The sequence below is a fragment of the Eleutherodactylus coqui genome, chromosome 6, assembly GCF_035609145.1.
Source record: "Eleutherodactylus coqui strain aEleCoq1 chromosome 6, aEleCoq1.hap1, whole genome shotgun sequence".
In the NCBI taxonomy this organism is placed as follows: Eukaryota; Metazoa; Chordata; class Amphibia; order Anura; family Eleutherodactylidae; genus Eleutherodactylus; species Eleutherodactylus coqui.
This window is the reverse complement of record NC_089842.1, coordinates 55,816,418-55,833,258: the sequence shown is the minus strand read 5'-3', so window position 1 is coordinate 55,833,258 and position 16,841 is coordinate 55,816,418. Positions and strand designations below refer to the sequence as shown.

Below are 16,841 nucleotides of genomic sequence, written 5' to 3'. Positions count from 1 at the left end.
AACCCTGAATGTGAAAATACACAAAAAAAGATCCTGCAAATCCCTCCTTAAGGTACATTCACACGTAGCAGAAATGGTACTGAAAATCTGCATCAAAGCCGCAATAAGACTGCTTCAAAGTCTGCACCATTAGTGTGGATTTTGTTGCACATGTGCAGCAGATTTCACTCTCTTAATTGAAGTGGTGAGTCTGCTGCAGAAAATCTGCACCAATTCCCCTTTATGTGAACGCATCCTTATTGCTTCTCTTCTTCAGGCAGGATTCACATCTGCGCACTATTTCATCTGGGAGAGTTTATAGATGGCATGCCAGAACCGGGATCTGGCAGGTCTGCTATTTTCATTGCCCGGCTTGGAGCCCACTTCTTGCTGGGCTGCAGCAGGGGCCTTCCTCTGCCCACTCATCCATCCACCCATTCTGCTGGGCTGCAGCCCTTGCCCGCCCTCTTTCCAGCCCCCTCGCCCGCCCCTCCCCCATCTTGCAAGACATTCATTTTTAGATTCTGTTACTTTAATGGACAAAACCGAGTGTCTGTCAGCCCTTCCCCCAACTTGGCCTTAGTTTTGTAAACAGGGAGGGGATAAACAAGGAATTCTGTTTTCAGGTTGTTTATTCCCAGAATTCCTCCGGTCTGAGAAGGAAGCAATTCTGGTAACACATATAGAACATTGGGTATTGTTTCAATCGCAGTTTACAAGAAAGTTCACTAAAAGTGAAGCCTTGCATTAAGAAGATCATGCGATCCTGTAGAAGCCTGTTCTCCCTTCCGGGTGCCATAACAATCTGTCTCTCATTGTTGGGTAATGGAGGGCATCTCTTTTAGTGGATTCGCTATTTAATAACCTAGTAGCTTCCAGCACTGTGGAGGTACACGGTAACACCTCTGTCAGGGTGCAGATTAATATTTAGGGAGATGCAGCCGGCTGAAGCCCATAAAAGCCATTTAGTATTCAGACTGGTGCGAGAGCCTATAAAGGACAGAGATGCTCATTTAAATGTCATTTTAGAAGGGTTTCATGATTCTCAGTCTCATGAATATGTAATGATGGAATTGCCATGCGTTGGCTTGCATGTCTGCCATCTCATCAGCTATTTAGACAAGCTATAAAGCCCGAAGCTAAGCAGGAACTCTATGGGATTGGTTTATGAACAGTATGTTAATGTAGTGGCATGGGCGCAGCGACACCTCGGGTTGGGGGGCTCCTTAACCATGGTGCATTCTGATTGGGTTGTGGGGCAGTATATCAAAAGGGTTGTCCAAGATTAAAAGAAGGGGTCTGCTGTTTTTTTTCCCCCTGGAACTGCACCACCCTCTTTTATAGGCCGTGTCTGGTATTGCTTCCTAGCTGCATTCAATTGGTGAGGACTGGGCTACAGTAGCAGACACCAATGAACAATAGTGGCATTGTGTTGGGGGGAAAAAAAAGTGGAACCTTTTTTTTGTTACCTTTTTTTTTAAATCAAACCTTACACGGAGTCCATAACGCTGCATACTACACAGCTGGAGACACTGCGCATCGCATGGTGCGCCTGTGTAGCGCTATATTATATTTTGGAACAATCCTTCTCTACAAGCAGTGGTTTTAGTGGTAAATAGCTGACTTATTTGCTGACCAATGAAACATGTGCGTGTTTTTGTTTAGGTTTTTTTTTATTTTTTTACTCCTTTTGGATTAATTAGACACTTTGATGGGGAGGAGGGGACAACTCTGTATGGGCATGGCCATATGGGACTGATCCACTGCAGATTTTTTTTCTGCAGAAAACCCGCAGCAGCCAAATCCACTCCAAATGGTGCAATTTTTGCTTACAAATTTCAGTGTTGAAATGCTGTATTGTAAAGCATAAAATTGGCGCTGAAAATCTACAACACAAATTCACATGTTGCGGATTTAAAATCTGCACCACGGGTCAGTTTCACCTGGAGATTTCTTCGGCAGTGTATGGGTTCACATCTCGTCCACTTCACTGCTACCGTAAACTTTGCAGAGTATTCCTGCAGTATTTACACCTACCCTCATCCTCTGTGACTTGGTGGGCATGCAGAGATAAGGGGATGCAATATAGAAGTACTTAGAAGCTGCAATATGAAGCCATTCAGAAGTTGTACATGGCTAAGATACACTTCCTAGCTGGACTTGCCATGATCGGACAGGAATATAGATTATATAGAAATGCTATCATTAGGATATAGAGCAAGAATAGAGTGCTGCTGCGTTCACCAGAAACCTCTATGATGATAAATGTTCTCGTAGAAAGAGGTAATAACTTTTATTGGCCAACCTTACAATTACATGCAAGCTTTCGAGGCTCCTTGAGTGTCTTCATCAGTCAAGTAATGGTTATATATCTGGAGACACCAAGGTGCCTCGAAAGCTTGCAAATATATTTTTCTGGTTGGCCGATAGAGCCATCACCTCTAATACTTGTGCTGTCTTTTTATACAAGAGTAATTGGCATCACACAGACTATAGGGTAGGTACGCTCTAGGAGATCCCTGTCCCCTTCCTTCATAGCCTTTGCATTGACGGTAATGTATAGTTGTGATCTTCTGATCCGTGTCAAAACAAAGCTAGAGGTAGCGCACTTATGTTCCACTGATGCCGTATTATTCTGTGGATGGAGACCACTTAATCCCTGTGCTATCTGCCATCTTGTTCTACTTTTCCCTGTGTCTCTGTCGTTCATGTAAGCATGCTGGTAACGGGGACTTGTTGGTCCATTAGAGGCCACGAGGAACTGACCAGAGGAGGTCTTGGAGCAAGCAATCCAAGCCTGGGTAAGAAATGCTTCCTTCTGTTAAATCCAGTCTCTCATGTTTTTTCTTCCAGGTAAAGCAGAAGGAAAATGACATAGCGTTAAAATATTATCAGAAAGCTATCCGATCTCTGGATACTTTGGGCTGGGAGGAGAAACAGTTTGCACTGGTGAAAGGACTGCTAGCAGGCAATGTCTTTGACTGGGGAGCAAAAGCCGTCTCTGAGTAGGTGTTCAATGTTTTACAACCACCATGTCTTCTATAATGACCTCCTTGTGTATTTTAATGCGTCTACAATGTATGGTTCATTGTTCCGTGATATCGTTAAAGGGGTATTTCCGTCTTAAAGGGAACCTGCCCTCAACTATAAGCACCATAAATTATGTGGAGCCCGGGGAGCCTCCTTTCATACTCAACCGATCCTTCGTTTCTACTGTGCCCCCCGGTGAAGTCAACAGGCCCGTACAGCAAGCTAGACTCTTTTCGGAAGGGAGCTCATTCCCATTTGTGATTGGGGATGGGGGGGGGGGTGCATGCACCGCCTTCTGAAAAGAGTCAAGCTTGCTGTACGCGCAGGCAAGAAAGAGGGACCAGGTGAGTATGAAAAAAGGCTCCCTGGACTCCACATCACCTAAACTATAAGCACTGTAACTTAGTTTATGGTGCTTATAGATGATGACGGGTGGCCTTTTAAGCATTTATGGCATAACTACTTCTGGGACCCTCCTCCTCTCTTGCGATAATGGAGGGTCCTGTTGACCTATTGATTTGTTTAAACGGGTTACATGTTGTTTATTTTGGCACTTGAACCCACTTTTGAGTTTCCCATGCTCCCAAATCGAAAGGCACAGCTCCAATCAAAATGTAAAAACCAAGGTGTGCCTGGAGCTGGTTATCCTATCCCTCCCACAAGTCTAACTGATTAGGTCCAGAAGCAGAGGTTTCGATCACTGTATACAGGGTCCTTGCAGCATATGACTGGCTTAACAAGTGCATAGTGAAGGTAAGAAAACAGAATGGCTTAAGGCTTTTACACGAAAAGAATCTTTCAAACAACTGAAAGATTGGAACATTTAGCAATCTATTTACATGAAGGGTTAAGGCTCATTTACACGAACGATGATCACTCAAAATTCACTCAAACGATAGTTTGAGTGACAGTTTTTAGCGATCATCTTTGCATAACTCTTAAGTAGCTAATTAGCTACTAAAGAGTTAATGCAGGTGGAGCGGGATACCGCAGGGATGGCTGCGAGAACACAGTAGCTGTTGTGTAAGTGCAAACAGCTGCTTTGTTCTCAGCGCTTTCAGGACCGCTCGCTGAGATATCAGCGAGCAGCTTTGTTGAGGCTCATCGCTAATATCTAGCTGGCTAGAAATGAGTGAACGAACCGTGCACGATGGCCACGGGTTTAGATGAAACGATTATCGCTCAAAAGACAGCTTTTGAGCGAATTTTAAGCGGTAATCATTGTCTAAATGGGCCTTTACTGGCCATTAGCACTTTATCTTCATTTGCATGTAAAAGGGCCTCCAGGAGTTGTTTGCAGATCCCAGCATGTGTTTAAACACATGTCCAGCTGTGCAAACAGAAGCCGCATATTCCATTGTGTTCTCCCGGCTAGTGTAAACATGCTGTGGGAAGAACATTGTGCGGTCTATTGAAAGGTAAATGTGTTTGCTTTATCTCAGGGGCTGAACGATGGATTTTAAGTTAACCTTAAAATACTCGTTCAAACGAAAAGTGCACGATGCCCATGTTTACATGTAACTATTTCTTATTTTCAGACATTTGCATGAATTTTGAGTGCTAATTAGAGATGAGCGAGCGTACTCGGAAAAGCACTACTCGCTCGAGTAATGTGCTTTATCCGAGTATCGCTGTGCTCGGGTCTGAAGATTCGGGTGCCGCTGCGGCTGACAGGTGAGTCGCAGGGGAGAGCGGGCGAGAAAGATCTCCCCTCCGTTCCTCCCCGCTCCGTGCCGGCACCCGAATCTTCAGGGACGAGCACAGCGATACTCGGAAAAGCACTACTCGCTCGAGTAATTTGCTTTATCCGAGTACGCTCGCTCATCTCTAGTGCTAATCATTATGTGTAAAAGGACCTTTAGAGTCAAAAATGGATTTTATTAACCATGTAGAGCCTCTGGTTTGTTAGAGAAAACCAGTCACTGGTAACTAGCAGCCTCCCTCCATATCAGGCATATTGTGAGTATTATGGCTACAGTATTGCACATCTCTGCTTTCTGGATCACAAAGTGTTTAGGGGAAAACTGAGGGATTGGGATCAACTGAGCTCAAACCTCAATCTTCATGTTCTCCCCCCCCCCCCCCCCTATAGTTGATAATATGTATACTTATACAGCCTCTTGAATAAGAATACTGCCATCCTGTAACAGGACAGCAGGAGGTCCGCCAGGACTGGAGCCGCTCTTGCTGAGCATCTATCTGTTCTGAGACCCCAAAGTGGGTCTTGAGCTGGGATCCCTGCTCTCTGAAATTCATGTGCCCTAATAGGCTGACCCCCTTTTAAAACCTCTGTAGTCGTACCCTGCAGTCATGTGTGATGCTCTCTTGCCGCCGATACATAGTAGGAGGCGCTACAGAATAACAGAAGTCTGCAGCATCAGACTACATAGTTGTGTTTGCCGTCTCTAACCGTGGAGATACATGCAAAATGTAAGAGGTTTTTTTTTTCCCTTAGGATTTGCAGTGTTTTTTTTTCTTTTTTTTTATTCTAAATGCGCTGGAACAATAAAAACAGTAGCCAAACGGCACATACCCTCTGCTAGGACTGTCCAGTACGAACACCATTACGACATCCAATGATGATGGGAATGAATAGATATTCGTATCGGTTACATGTAATAGTAATGTGGAGCTTCTGTTCCATACAAATGTGGCAATTAATTTCCATACAGCTTGTTAACGAGCGCCTCTTATAACGCTCCTACACAGAGCGAACCTCACCTATGATAATGATGACCTTCCTGCATATAATCTTCTCTTACATTTTGCAATTCAGGAGGCGGAAAACAAGCAAAATTACAAATAATGAGAGCGAGTGAGCGTTTACCATAGAGTTCAGTGATTACCGCCTGCCTGGGATTCTTCATGCATTTGTAATGAATTGGCTCCTGTCCTTCACGGTGACACTTCTACACTGCAGGAAAATGTATTTAACATTATTCTCCTTTTTGTGTCGGATTTAGAGTCTTAGAATCTGACCCGGAGTTTGGTTTTGAGGAAGCAAAGAAAAAGTTACAAGGTGAGTTTGGAGAAGATGTGTAAGGATGATATAGGAGTAGTTTTCTACTGATCAAGTAATGCGGATATAGGTATAGCGGGAGGCAAGTTTCGGGGCATTTAGCACCATTTTTGATGAGTTTCCAAATAATTTTGATATTGCATGATAGATCGGTGTTGAGAGACTGGAGGCCCTTGAGTTCAATCTTAATCCCTTTTCTCAGTTTTTGCACACAAATCTATGTTTTTTTTTTTTTTGTGTGTGTGAGGACATCATCAACATTGCTGGATTTCTCTGTGTGCATATTTATGACATCTCAGTAAATCCTGCCGTACATGTTGGGTGAAAGTCCAATGGATAGGCGCCCGTTTCAGGTGGGGTTCCGAAATTCTTCATTTATACACCATAGATGACTGCACCAACCATCATGGTTCAATATGGAAGCAGATGAACATTTTGGCTGTTTCCATATCTCAAACATAACTAATCCAGCATCCCTAGAAAAGTTTTTTTTTTTCCAGTATTTTCAGTTTTTCATTTTTCCTTAAAGATAATCACTAGAGATGAGCGAGCGTACTCGGAAAAGCACTACTCGCTCGAGTAATTTGCTTTATCCAAGTATCGCTGTGCTCGGGTCTGAAGATTCGGGTGCCGCTGCGGCTGACAGGTGAGTCGCAGCAGGGAGCAGGGGAGAGCGGGCGGGAGAGAGGGAGAGAAAGATCTCCCCTCCGTTCCTCCCCGCTCTCCCCTGCAGCTCCCCGCTCCGTGCCGGCACCCGAATCTTCAGGGACGAGCACAGCGATACTCGGATAAAGCCAATTACTCGAGCGAGTAGTGCTTTTCCGAGTACACTCGCTCATCTCTAATAATCACTGTTCCTTCAATTAGTAGTTTTGTTTAGACTGCTACCTGTAAAGGGGAAATGTATCGTGCCGCTAATAAACAGTCAGTACTTGACATTGATGTGTTGGAAGAAGGAAAAATGGGCAAGCATCGGGATCACAGACTATTTGTTATTGGTAAACTGAGTCCGAGCCGCTCCAAATTGATATGACTAGTGGCGTGTTCCCGGTATGTAGTGGTTACTGTATATCAAAAGTGGTTGGAAGGAAGGACATCTGGGGAATTAGCATTGGAGGGTTATGGGCATCTGAGGCTCGTGGTTGCTTGTCTGATCTATGGAAGCCCTATTTCACAACCTACAGAATGTATAGGATCTACTGGTAATGTTTTGGTGACCACAGGACACCTCTTAGAGGTGTCTAGAGTCAACTCTTCATTGGATCAGAGCTGTTTCGTTGCATGAATGGGACCTATATAAACTCTGTGGGTGGTCTTGATGTCATCGCTGATCATTGCATAGAACAGTTTGACCAAGGGGATGTCCATGTACTAGTTTGCACTTGCTTCTTTCACATCACATGGTGGCTTGGGTTGTCTGTGTGACAGCAGTTTAATATGTAGGGAAAAAAGGATTGATCTGGTTATGGGGAAATAGCCTTACTGATTTCCCCATAAACACAAACTGTTCTACAACGGTCTTTATGAAGCGTTGAGGCTCCGTGTTGCACTTTGTTCCATTTTCATTATTGTTCCTATCCCCACAGCTAGACCGTGGCTTGTTGACACCTATGCTGCTTGGATTGAAAGGTTAAAGGTAGGTTGGTACTTTCCTCTGTTCATTGCTTGACTTTAGTTTACACACAGAAGAGAAAGAGGATAAGAAATGTTAAAAATATTGATTTCTACCCCTTTTAGTTTTATATGCAGTCTCTTTGGTGACTTTCCCAAATCTGCAATAGGCACCAAATACTGTAGCATGCAGTAATCGGCTAATATTTTATATAGCTGCACACTAAAGGATAGCAAATTTGGTGAACTTTTTGGCCATTAATTTCAAGCATTGTAGGAGCAGTTGTAGTGGGAGGAGGGGCTGCTTGGATGCAGGTTTTGGCTGTGAGAAATGCCATTAGCAATTTTTAAAGGGGTATTTCAGGCTTTTGCTATTAATGACCTACCCACAAACATAGTAACGTATGTTAAGCCGAAAGAAGACAATGTCCACCTAGTTCAACCTGTTTCCACCCCCCCCCCCTCCTTGTTGATCCAGATCTCTAATAAGACATCTTGTCCCCTCTTTAACTCCTCTATCGATTTTTGCCATCACCACGTCCTCAGGCAGAGAGTTCCACCGCCTTACTGCTCTTACAGTAAAGAACCCCCTTATATGTTGGTGGTGAAACCTGCTTTCTTCTAGACGTAGCGGATGCCCTCTTGTTACCGTCGCAGTCCTGGGTATAAACAGATCATGGGAGAGATCCTTGTACTTATACATAGTTATTTGGTCGCCCCTTAGCCGTCTTTTTTTTCCAGCGTGAATAATCTCAGTTTGGATAGCCTCTCTGGGTATTCCAGTCCCTTCATTCCATGTATTAGTTTAGTTAATAATAATAATAATAATAATCTTTATTTGTATAGCGCCAACTTATTCCGCAGCGCTTTCAGGCATGGATAAATGCAAAACAATACAACAATTACAATATAAGGTACATTGGGTTAGACACAATTGGGTTGAGGGTGGTACAGGAGGTGCAGGGGTTGGGGAACACAGGCAATAGGAAATTTTATGTACAGATCATTTATCAGAAGGCAAACAGGGTGGAGCACCATAGTGAGGGGCGAGGGACTAGGTCAGGAGGTTTGGTATGCTTCCCTGAAGAGGTGCGTTTTTAAGGCACGTCTGAAATTTCGTGCATCGGGAATTGTCCGGATGCCTTGGGGTACAGCATTCCAGAGGATGGGTGCTGCTCTAGTGAAGTCCTGTAGGCGAGCATGAGAGGTTCGTATTACAGGGGTGTTTAGTCTGAGTATGTTAGCCGATCGGAGTGAGCGGGCTGGGTGGTGTACTGACAGTAGGGAGGCGATGTATGGTGGCGCAGTGCCATGCAGAGCTTTGTGAGTGAGGCAGAGGAGTTTAAATTTAGTTCTGCAGTGGATGGGCAGCCAATGCAGCGACTGGCATAATGCAGAGGCGTCTGAATAACGACTGGATAGAAAAATGAGTCTAGCTGCTGCATTTAGTATGGATTGGAGCGGAGCGAGTCTAGTGCGGGGGAGGCCAATGAGTAGCGAGTTGCAGTAGTCAAGCCGGGAGTGGATGAGCGCAACCACGAGCGTCTTTAGCGTGTCCGTGGTTAGGAACGGACGTATTTTAGAAATATTTCTGAGGTGCATGTGGCATGTTTGGGCCAGAGATTGGATATGGGGGGCAAAGGAGAGGTCAGAGTCCAGTGTGACCCCAAGGCATCGGGCATGCCGTCGGGGGGTTATGATGGTGCCAGACACTGGAATGGAGATGTTGAGGGGAGGTCGGTTAGAAGGTGGAAAGACAAGGAGGTCCGTTTTAGAGAGGTTTAGTTTGAGAAAAAGGGAGGACATAGTGTTAGAGACAGCGGACAGACAGTCGGTGATATTTTGGAGGAATGGTCCAGAGATCTCACGAGAGGAGGTGTATAGTTGGGTGTCATCAGCATAGAGATGGTATTGGAGGCCGAATCTGTGGATTGTTTGTCCAATTGGGGCAGTATAGATAGAGAAAAGAAGGGGACCAAGGACCGAGCCCTGGGGTACCCCGACAGCGAGAGGAAGTGGAGCAGAGATAGAACCAGCAAAGGAAACACTGAAAGAGCGGTCAGAGAGGTAGGAAGAGAACCAGGAGAGAGCAGTATCCTTTAGACCAATAGAGTGGAGCATAGTGAGAAGGAGATTATGGTCGACAGTGTCAAATGCAGTAGACAGGTCAAGGAGGATTAGTAGAGAGTAATCACCTCTCGACTTTGCAGTCATCAGGTCATTTGTTACTTTTGTAAGGGCAGTTTCGGTCGAGTGTAGAGAGCGGAAACCAGACTGGAGGGGGTCGAGGAGTGAGTTGTCAGAGAGAAAGCGAGTAAGCCGAGAGTAGACCAGGCGGTCCAGTAATTTGGAGATAAAGGGGAGGTTTGAGACGGGTCGGTAGTTAGCAGCATTAGTCGGGTCCAGAGTTGGTTTTTTAAGCAGAGGGGATATAATGGAGTGTTTGAATGAGGAGGGAAAAGTGCCAGAGGTTAGGGAGAGGTTGCAGATTGTGGTAAGGTGAGTAGTGAGAGCTGGGGAAAGGGAGCGGAGGAGGTGAGAGGGGAGAGGGTCGCTGGCGCAGGTGGTAGGGCGGGCAGTGGAAAGGAGCCTGGAGACTTCTTCCTCTGTCGTTGGTTCTAGCGTAGATAGTGAGTAGGTGCTGGGTGCAGTGCTGATGGAGCTGGGATCAGGGCTAACCATGCAGCTTTCAGAGATTTCTTTTCGAATGTGGTCGATTTTTTTTCTTTGAAATAGGCAGCTAGTTCTCCAGCAGTCAGGTCTGTCGCAGGGGCCTGTTCCTTGGGGCTGAGGAGGGAGTGAAAGGTCTCAAAGAGTTGTTTGGGGTTGTGGGATAGTGAGGAGACAAGGGAGGTGAAATAGACTTGTTTGGTTGCCCTTCTTTGAACCCCCTCCAGTACTGTAACATCTTACCTGAGCACCGGTGACTAGAACTGTGCACAGTATTCCATGTGGAGCCTGACTAGTGCCTTATATAATGGAAGGATAATGTTCTCATCCCTCGCCCCTATACCTCTTTTAATGCACCCCAAGACTTTATTTGCTCCAGTTAAGTCTACAGTCCACTAGTACCCCCAGGTCTTTTTCCATATCACTTTTCCCTAGCAGTAACTCATTTAGTGTATATTGGTGACATCTGTTTCTCCTGCCCATGTGCATAACCTTACATTTATCAACACTGAACTTCATTTGCCATTTTTCTGCCCAAGCCCCCAGCTTGTCCAGGTCCGTTTGTAGCCGCACATTGTCCTTTGTATTATTTTGTATATTTTGTATCGTCTGCAAATATTGATATTTTACTGTGCAGCCCCTCTATCATAAATATATTGAACAGAATGGCGCCTAATACTGAACCCTGTGGCACCCCACTAGCAACAGTGGCCCAATCAGAGTATGAACCATCTATTACCACCCTCTGTCTTCTATCTCTGAGCCGGTTCATTTTATCCCCCTGCGTCTCGTGTGACATTTCTTTTTCATTCGTGAATACACTCGAGAAAAAAACTATTTAGTAGATTTGCTCCCCCCCCCCCCCCTCCCCAATAATATTCTATGGTTTTTCCTGCATTGTTTGTTTTTGCTTTCAGTGCAAATCCTTTTAATCCGTTTGTATTATTGAAAAATAGTTTGGGTTAATTTCGCTGTCTTTGGCAATCGGTCTCTCTGCCTCCCCCTTTTCAGTTTTGATCTTTTACTTACATAGTTTGTTATTCCCTGTATGTTACTTGGTCCCAGGTTACTGTCTACAACGTCTTCCCCTCTATTCCTCTTGTTGAGCCCTCACCCCGGTCCCTAGTTTTAAACACTCCTCCAACCCTCCTCTTCCCCAGCACAGCTGCACCCTCCACATTGAGATGCAGCGCGCCCCTACGGTAGAGCCACTTGTTTACCTCCCTAATCTCCCGCTGCCTTTTTAGTGTGGCTTGTGGTACAGGCAGTATTTCTGAGAAATCTACTTTGGAGGTCCTCGCCATAAGCTTACATGCTAGATCCATGAAATTGTTGTTGAGGGCCCTCCATTGACCTCTAACTTAGTAACTGGTGCTAATGTGCATCATGACCGCTTGATCCTCACCAGCCCCTCCCAGTAATCTGTCAACTTGATCCGCGATGTGTCAAACTCGAGCACTAGGAAGACAACACACTGTTCGACAATCCCCATCTTTATGGTAGCTTGCCCCATCTATCCTCCTTATAATGGAGTCCCCCACTACCAGGACATGGCTATCCTGCCCTACACTCCTATTCCCCTTCTTACTGGAACAGACTTCCCCCTGGCGGTCAGAGGCCATGTCGTGCTGCGTTAGTGCTAACCCTGTAATGGCATCCCCCTCTTCTGCCAACTTTGCAAACTTGTTATGGTGTGCCAGTTCAGGACCAGCCTCCCTTGCTCTTCCCTCGCCCCCTTCTAACTGTCACAAGATAGGCAATCAATAGTTGATTGTTGGGGGGTCTGCCGCTCGAGATCCCCACCGATCACCTGATCCTGCTGTCAGGGCTGGAAATGTAAAATTGGGCATCAGTCTCATTTATTTTAATGGGCGTGAAGCCAGCTATTACACTTGCAGCACTGACCACCAATAACTAGGACCAGGTGACCGTCGGGGAACCAGAGTGGCGGACCCCTATTGATCAACTGTTGATGACCTATCCAACAGTAAAAGCCCGGAATACCCCTCTAATGTAACTTGACTACATAAATGTATTATGAAAAACCTAATTTTTTTTGTTTCACCGTTGTATCAATGCAATTAGGGGCTTTGATGAAGGATTATATGTGTGTTTTGTTTTCCAGGGTCCTCCACATAAATGTGCCTTAATATTTGTGGACAACAGTGGCATTGATATCATCCTGGGAATTTTCCCGTTTGTCCGAGAACTCCTCTCCAGAGGTACAGAGGTACAGTTCTCGTCTCCGTCTAGACACATCACTATCTTACATAGGACAATCAGCTGCTTACAACTGTGGATACTCTACAGACATGACACGTTGCTATGTCTCCAGTGTCTACATTTGTAACACCGGCTATATTCTCTGTAGAACATCCAGCTCTCTTGACCTATTGGGATTTCGAAGACCTGTACCATGGGGAAAACTAGGTCTGCTTTACTCTTGCAGGTCATTCTGGCCTGTAATTCGGGACCAGCTCTAAATGACGTCACTTACAATGAATCCCTGATTGTCACCGAGCGGATTGCAGACATGGATACAATAATGCAGTAAGTCTATTGGACCGTTCTGTTCCTGGGCCTGTTTTATTATTTAGATGTTTTAGTGCTGACATACTCATTAAACTTTTGCACTCATTATAAAACTTTTGTACTTGGGACAGTTCTGTCCAACTGGCACGCTGCATGGCAGGATCACAGTGTCCTAGCAGAAGCAATCGGAGATGTATTCCTTCTACCAGGCATTATACTTATGTAAAACGCTAGCTGGCGATGACCGTGACTAGATGCTGGAGAAGGACACTGGTGCAACGGCATGGAGCGCGCTCGTCTGGGCATTTTGGCTACATATGTAGCAATCTTTATAGGGTTTTTTGTATATATAGTTTTGGGGGCCCCTATGCCCAAAACTATATAAAATTAATATTCTCACTGTGGCGCAAGTCCGATGTTTCGGAGCCAGAGCATCTGACAGGTAATATCGTTGGGCTAGTAGACTCGGTAATGTCCCATAAACCTGTCATGTGGGCCTCTACTGTAGATGCTTCCATCAGGTTCACTGATGACATCCTCATCATGGCCTATAGGTATGGTTCACATGGCTGTGTTAGTTGTTGGATCCTCTAGTCATAGAGGCAGCCTTTTCTTCTTGTGTGTTTTGGGCAAAGAGTTTTAAAGAAAGAGAACGGGGATAGAAAAGTATGATTGTATGAACTGGGCATGAATATGTGACTGTGCCTATTCTTTATTTTTTTTTAATGAGGGGGGTCTGAATGTAATATATTATATTTGTCCATTGCCCTTCTTCTGTACTTTGTTTATAAATATGAGCTACCCTCTCCATTGGTATGTTTGCTTTTTCTTTCTTAATGCTTTTAAACTATGAATTCCTATTGATGGTTTATTTCTTGAGACCCTCATCAGTGTCCTAATTCAGGGGCATCCTAAGTGACAAATACCCTACCAGACATCCATACTGATTGGACCTGTAAAGTCTTACCTTAAATACATATTGTATGAGTTTTCCATATTTCCCCTTAGGTCTGCATTGCAGGATGACAGGCTAATTTTGGTACAAACCGGCTCAAGTTCTCCTTGCTTAGATCTGAGGTGAGTCTGGGTTAATTTATTATGCTTTTACACACAATTGAGCCAAAATGTTGCCAAACAAATATAGCAGAAAGATGTGTGTAATGTGCTATAAAATAATGCAAGTGACTTCTGCCATATTTATGAGATGTTTTCCATGGTTAACCCTTGTTCTGTGACCTCATTTGGAAAAAAAGGAGCAGCTAAACCTCATATATTGGTAGTGCCAAATCTCTTATGAATTGGCACAGGGGTCTAATATGCAGTATGTTGGACAAAACTTGTTAAATCTGTTGATCCATGAAACCTATTTTTATAGTTACTTTTGAGCCAATAATCCCAAATACTTTTTTTTTTTACACTACTTAAAACTTTGTCCCCAGATATTCCAGCACTGTTAGCATAATAGCGCCATCTGCTGTTTCTATTCTGTATCCGCCTCAGTAATTGTCACAGTTGCTTAGTCTTGTTTCTCTGTCTGCTGCACTGGGTACGTGGAGGGATCCCTGGTGTGGTGACCGTTGGTTTCTGAAGTTGCTGCGATTTTTCAAATGAGATGATGAGGAAGTAATAAGTGAGAGAGAGAGTTACTATGGCTACCTGAAACATTTACTGGGGTGGACCCAGAGTAAGAATAGCGCCGCCTGCTGTTTCAACACCAATCCTGCTACAGCTGGGGGCAGAAGCCTTCTCTAATAAGCGTGAATACACACAATGTTTGTTTATGGCTGGATTTAAGAATACACAATATTTTTGTGTCCTGTTAAGTACACCTTCATGATACAGTAGGCCCACTTTGCACCAAATTGGACTATTCTTTCAATTTGCATTCTTATTGGTTGATTTTTTATTATTTTTTTTAAATGGATCCGAATCCACTTTGTACCCCGAATCCATCCGAAGTAATCTTATATGACTTGCTGGTGGCTTCCTTGTATTAAAGGATTTTTTTCCTACCTTTGTCCATAGTCGCTTGGATAAAAGCCTTGCCATGCTGGTGAAAGAGAGAAGTACCGACTTGGTCATCATCGAAGGGATGGGCCGAGCCATCCACACAAACTACTATGCGGTCCTGCAGTGCGAAAGCCTGAAACTGGCTGTCATCAAGAACTCGTGGCTGGCAGAGAGACTAGGGGGCAAACTCTTTAGCGTTGTCTTCAAATACGAGACCCCACCTAAATGAGGCAACTTCTGGGTTCACCTCAACCCGTTCCTCAGCACTAGTTTTATTCGATTGTAAAGAATGTATTTTTATTACAGGGCTGGGAGGGATAAATCGCTGTATTTATATTGTGCTTCTGTGCTGAGATAAAAGGGACGACATGCGCCCATATAAATATATAAATAAATCTAAATTATATATGACCCTTTCATGCTGCGTGTTCTGGCAACTTTGTGTCATTTCTAGAACTGCTTTACGTCAATATCCGAGGCAGGGGGAAGGTGAGTAGTGAAGAGTAACTGCCACCCAAGAGGGCCAGTATACGGGGTAATTCCACTGAAAAATACATCTATAATTAACACAAGCACCTTTTATGTTGGCGCAATATTCACTCAACCAATCCCTACCCTGTATAAGCAGCTCAGAGATCGGTCCGTGAATGATCAAGCGCTCTTTTGCCGGCTGTTTGGATCTTTTCTGCTCCTTTAAAAAAAATTTAAAAAAAATCAATAAATTGTTTCTGGCAGCACGACTCCCCGCGTAACTGGAGGATGTGGAGCTGTAGATCTATAGGGGAGGAACTATTGCAAGAATGATAGTTCATCCCCCATGCAGTCAGAATCTGTGCTAGTTTGAATGGCCTTTACACAGGCTAATTCAAAGATTTCGTCTACCTTGAATTTGAGCCGTGTAAAACCAGCCTCAAGACCTCTTTCATATGACCGTAGGCGTTTTTACAGTCGCTTGTGCACGCTGTGAAATCGCATAAATGAAGAATTGCTGCAATAGAGTCCCGATCTTCAACTGCGTATTTTCTGCCGTTTATCGGCAAAAAAAATACACTGCAGCGCAGAAATCCCTCGATTGGCCGAAATCATCGGAATGATTGCTAATGCCCAAATAGTGCCAGCTGTCGTCTTTTCCCAGCGTTTGATGCAGGTAAACTCCCTCCCTCTCCCTCCCCCCCCCCCCCCCCCCCACTTCCATAGAAGTCTATGGGAGCTTTCTGTGTACCTCGGCAAAGGATAGGGCAAGACCAATCTTTTGATGCGCCGCATAAAATGTGCTATTTTTCCCAGCGCTTTTGTTTTCTGTGCCCAAAAAATGTTCATGTAAATGAATACATTGTAATCCAATGCTTCACACGGTTGTGATCTTTGGGCAATCTTGATGTCCTAAAAAGTGGTGTATACACGGTCGTGTGAATAAGGCCTTAGGCTGCAATAGCATAAGCTATAGAGGTCCCAGTTGCAACTGGGTCGCTAATAGGGATGGGGGTCCCGGTCCCTTGCCCTTCATTTCGCCACTCTAGCATGGCACCCGGGGCTATCCTCTTTAAGAAGATGTATGCCACCAATTTGAGGACAGACTATCTGTGAGCAGTGGAGGTAACCACACTGTAATCACTATCGCTGTGTAGAGGAGGTCTTTAAATAGTGCACTTACCATGCCATAGTCAGAGGTATACTAGAGCTGAGCTACTGTATCTAAGCCTGCCGTGCCTTACAGACTGTCTATGAGGCTTGTATACATTTTTGCTTTGGTACTGGAGTAATGCATGTATTTTGAGGCTTGTGCTCCTAATCTTTTTAGGCATCCTTGTTTGCTAGTGCTATATCAATGGTCCTCTTAAGAGACCCAGCAATGCTGTGGAAAGCTCCAGAAGGACCACGGTCAGCAGCCATGAGGAGCTGAACATTTGTACCTGGGCCCGTAAGCTTTTAGATGCGCCCCTGTTAGGCTCCATTCACATGGCAGGATCCCGGTCAGTATTTGTAAGCC

General features: G+C 44.7%; 1 protein-coding gene across 4 annotated transcripts in view; it reads left to right on the top strand.

The window, feature by feature from the left end:
* PANK4 (pantothenate kinase 4 (inactive)) overlaps nt 1-15,268 on the top strand; it is a 51,325-nt gene extending 36,057 nt beyond the window's left edge. For 3 of the 4 annotated variants that reach the window (XM_066606853.1, XM_066606852.1, XM_066606854.1), the window contains 7 exons: nt 2,833-2,984; nt 5,973-6,028; nt 7,615-7,664; nt 12,435-12,539; nt 12,759-12,859; nt 13,850-13,918; nt 14,867-15,268. In XM_066606853.1, coding sequence (XP_066462950.1) covers nt 2,833-2,984; nt 5,973-6,028; nt 7,615-7,664; nt 12,435-12,539; nt 12,759-12,859; nt 13,850-13,918; nt 14,867-15,080 — 747 coding nt within the window. In that variant the 3' untranslated portion in view covers nt 15,081-15,268. Of the gene's footprint in view, nt 1-2,832; nt 2,985-5,972; nt 6,029-7,614; nt 7,665-12,434; nt 12,540-12,758; nt 12,860-13,849; nt 13,919-14,866 lie in introns of those variants that run through there. The other variant, XR_010793138.1, reaches the window with a different exon arrangement.
* Nucleotides 15,269-16,841: the final 1,573 nt, after the last annotated feature.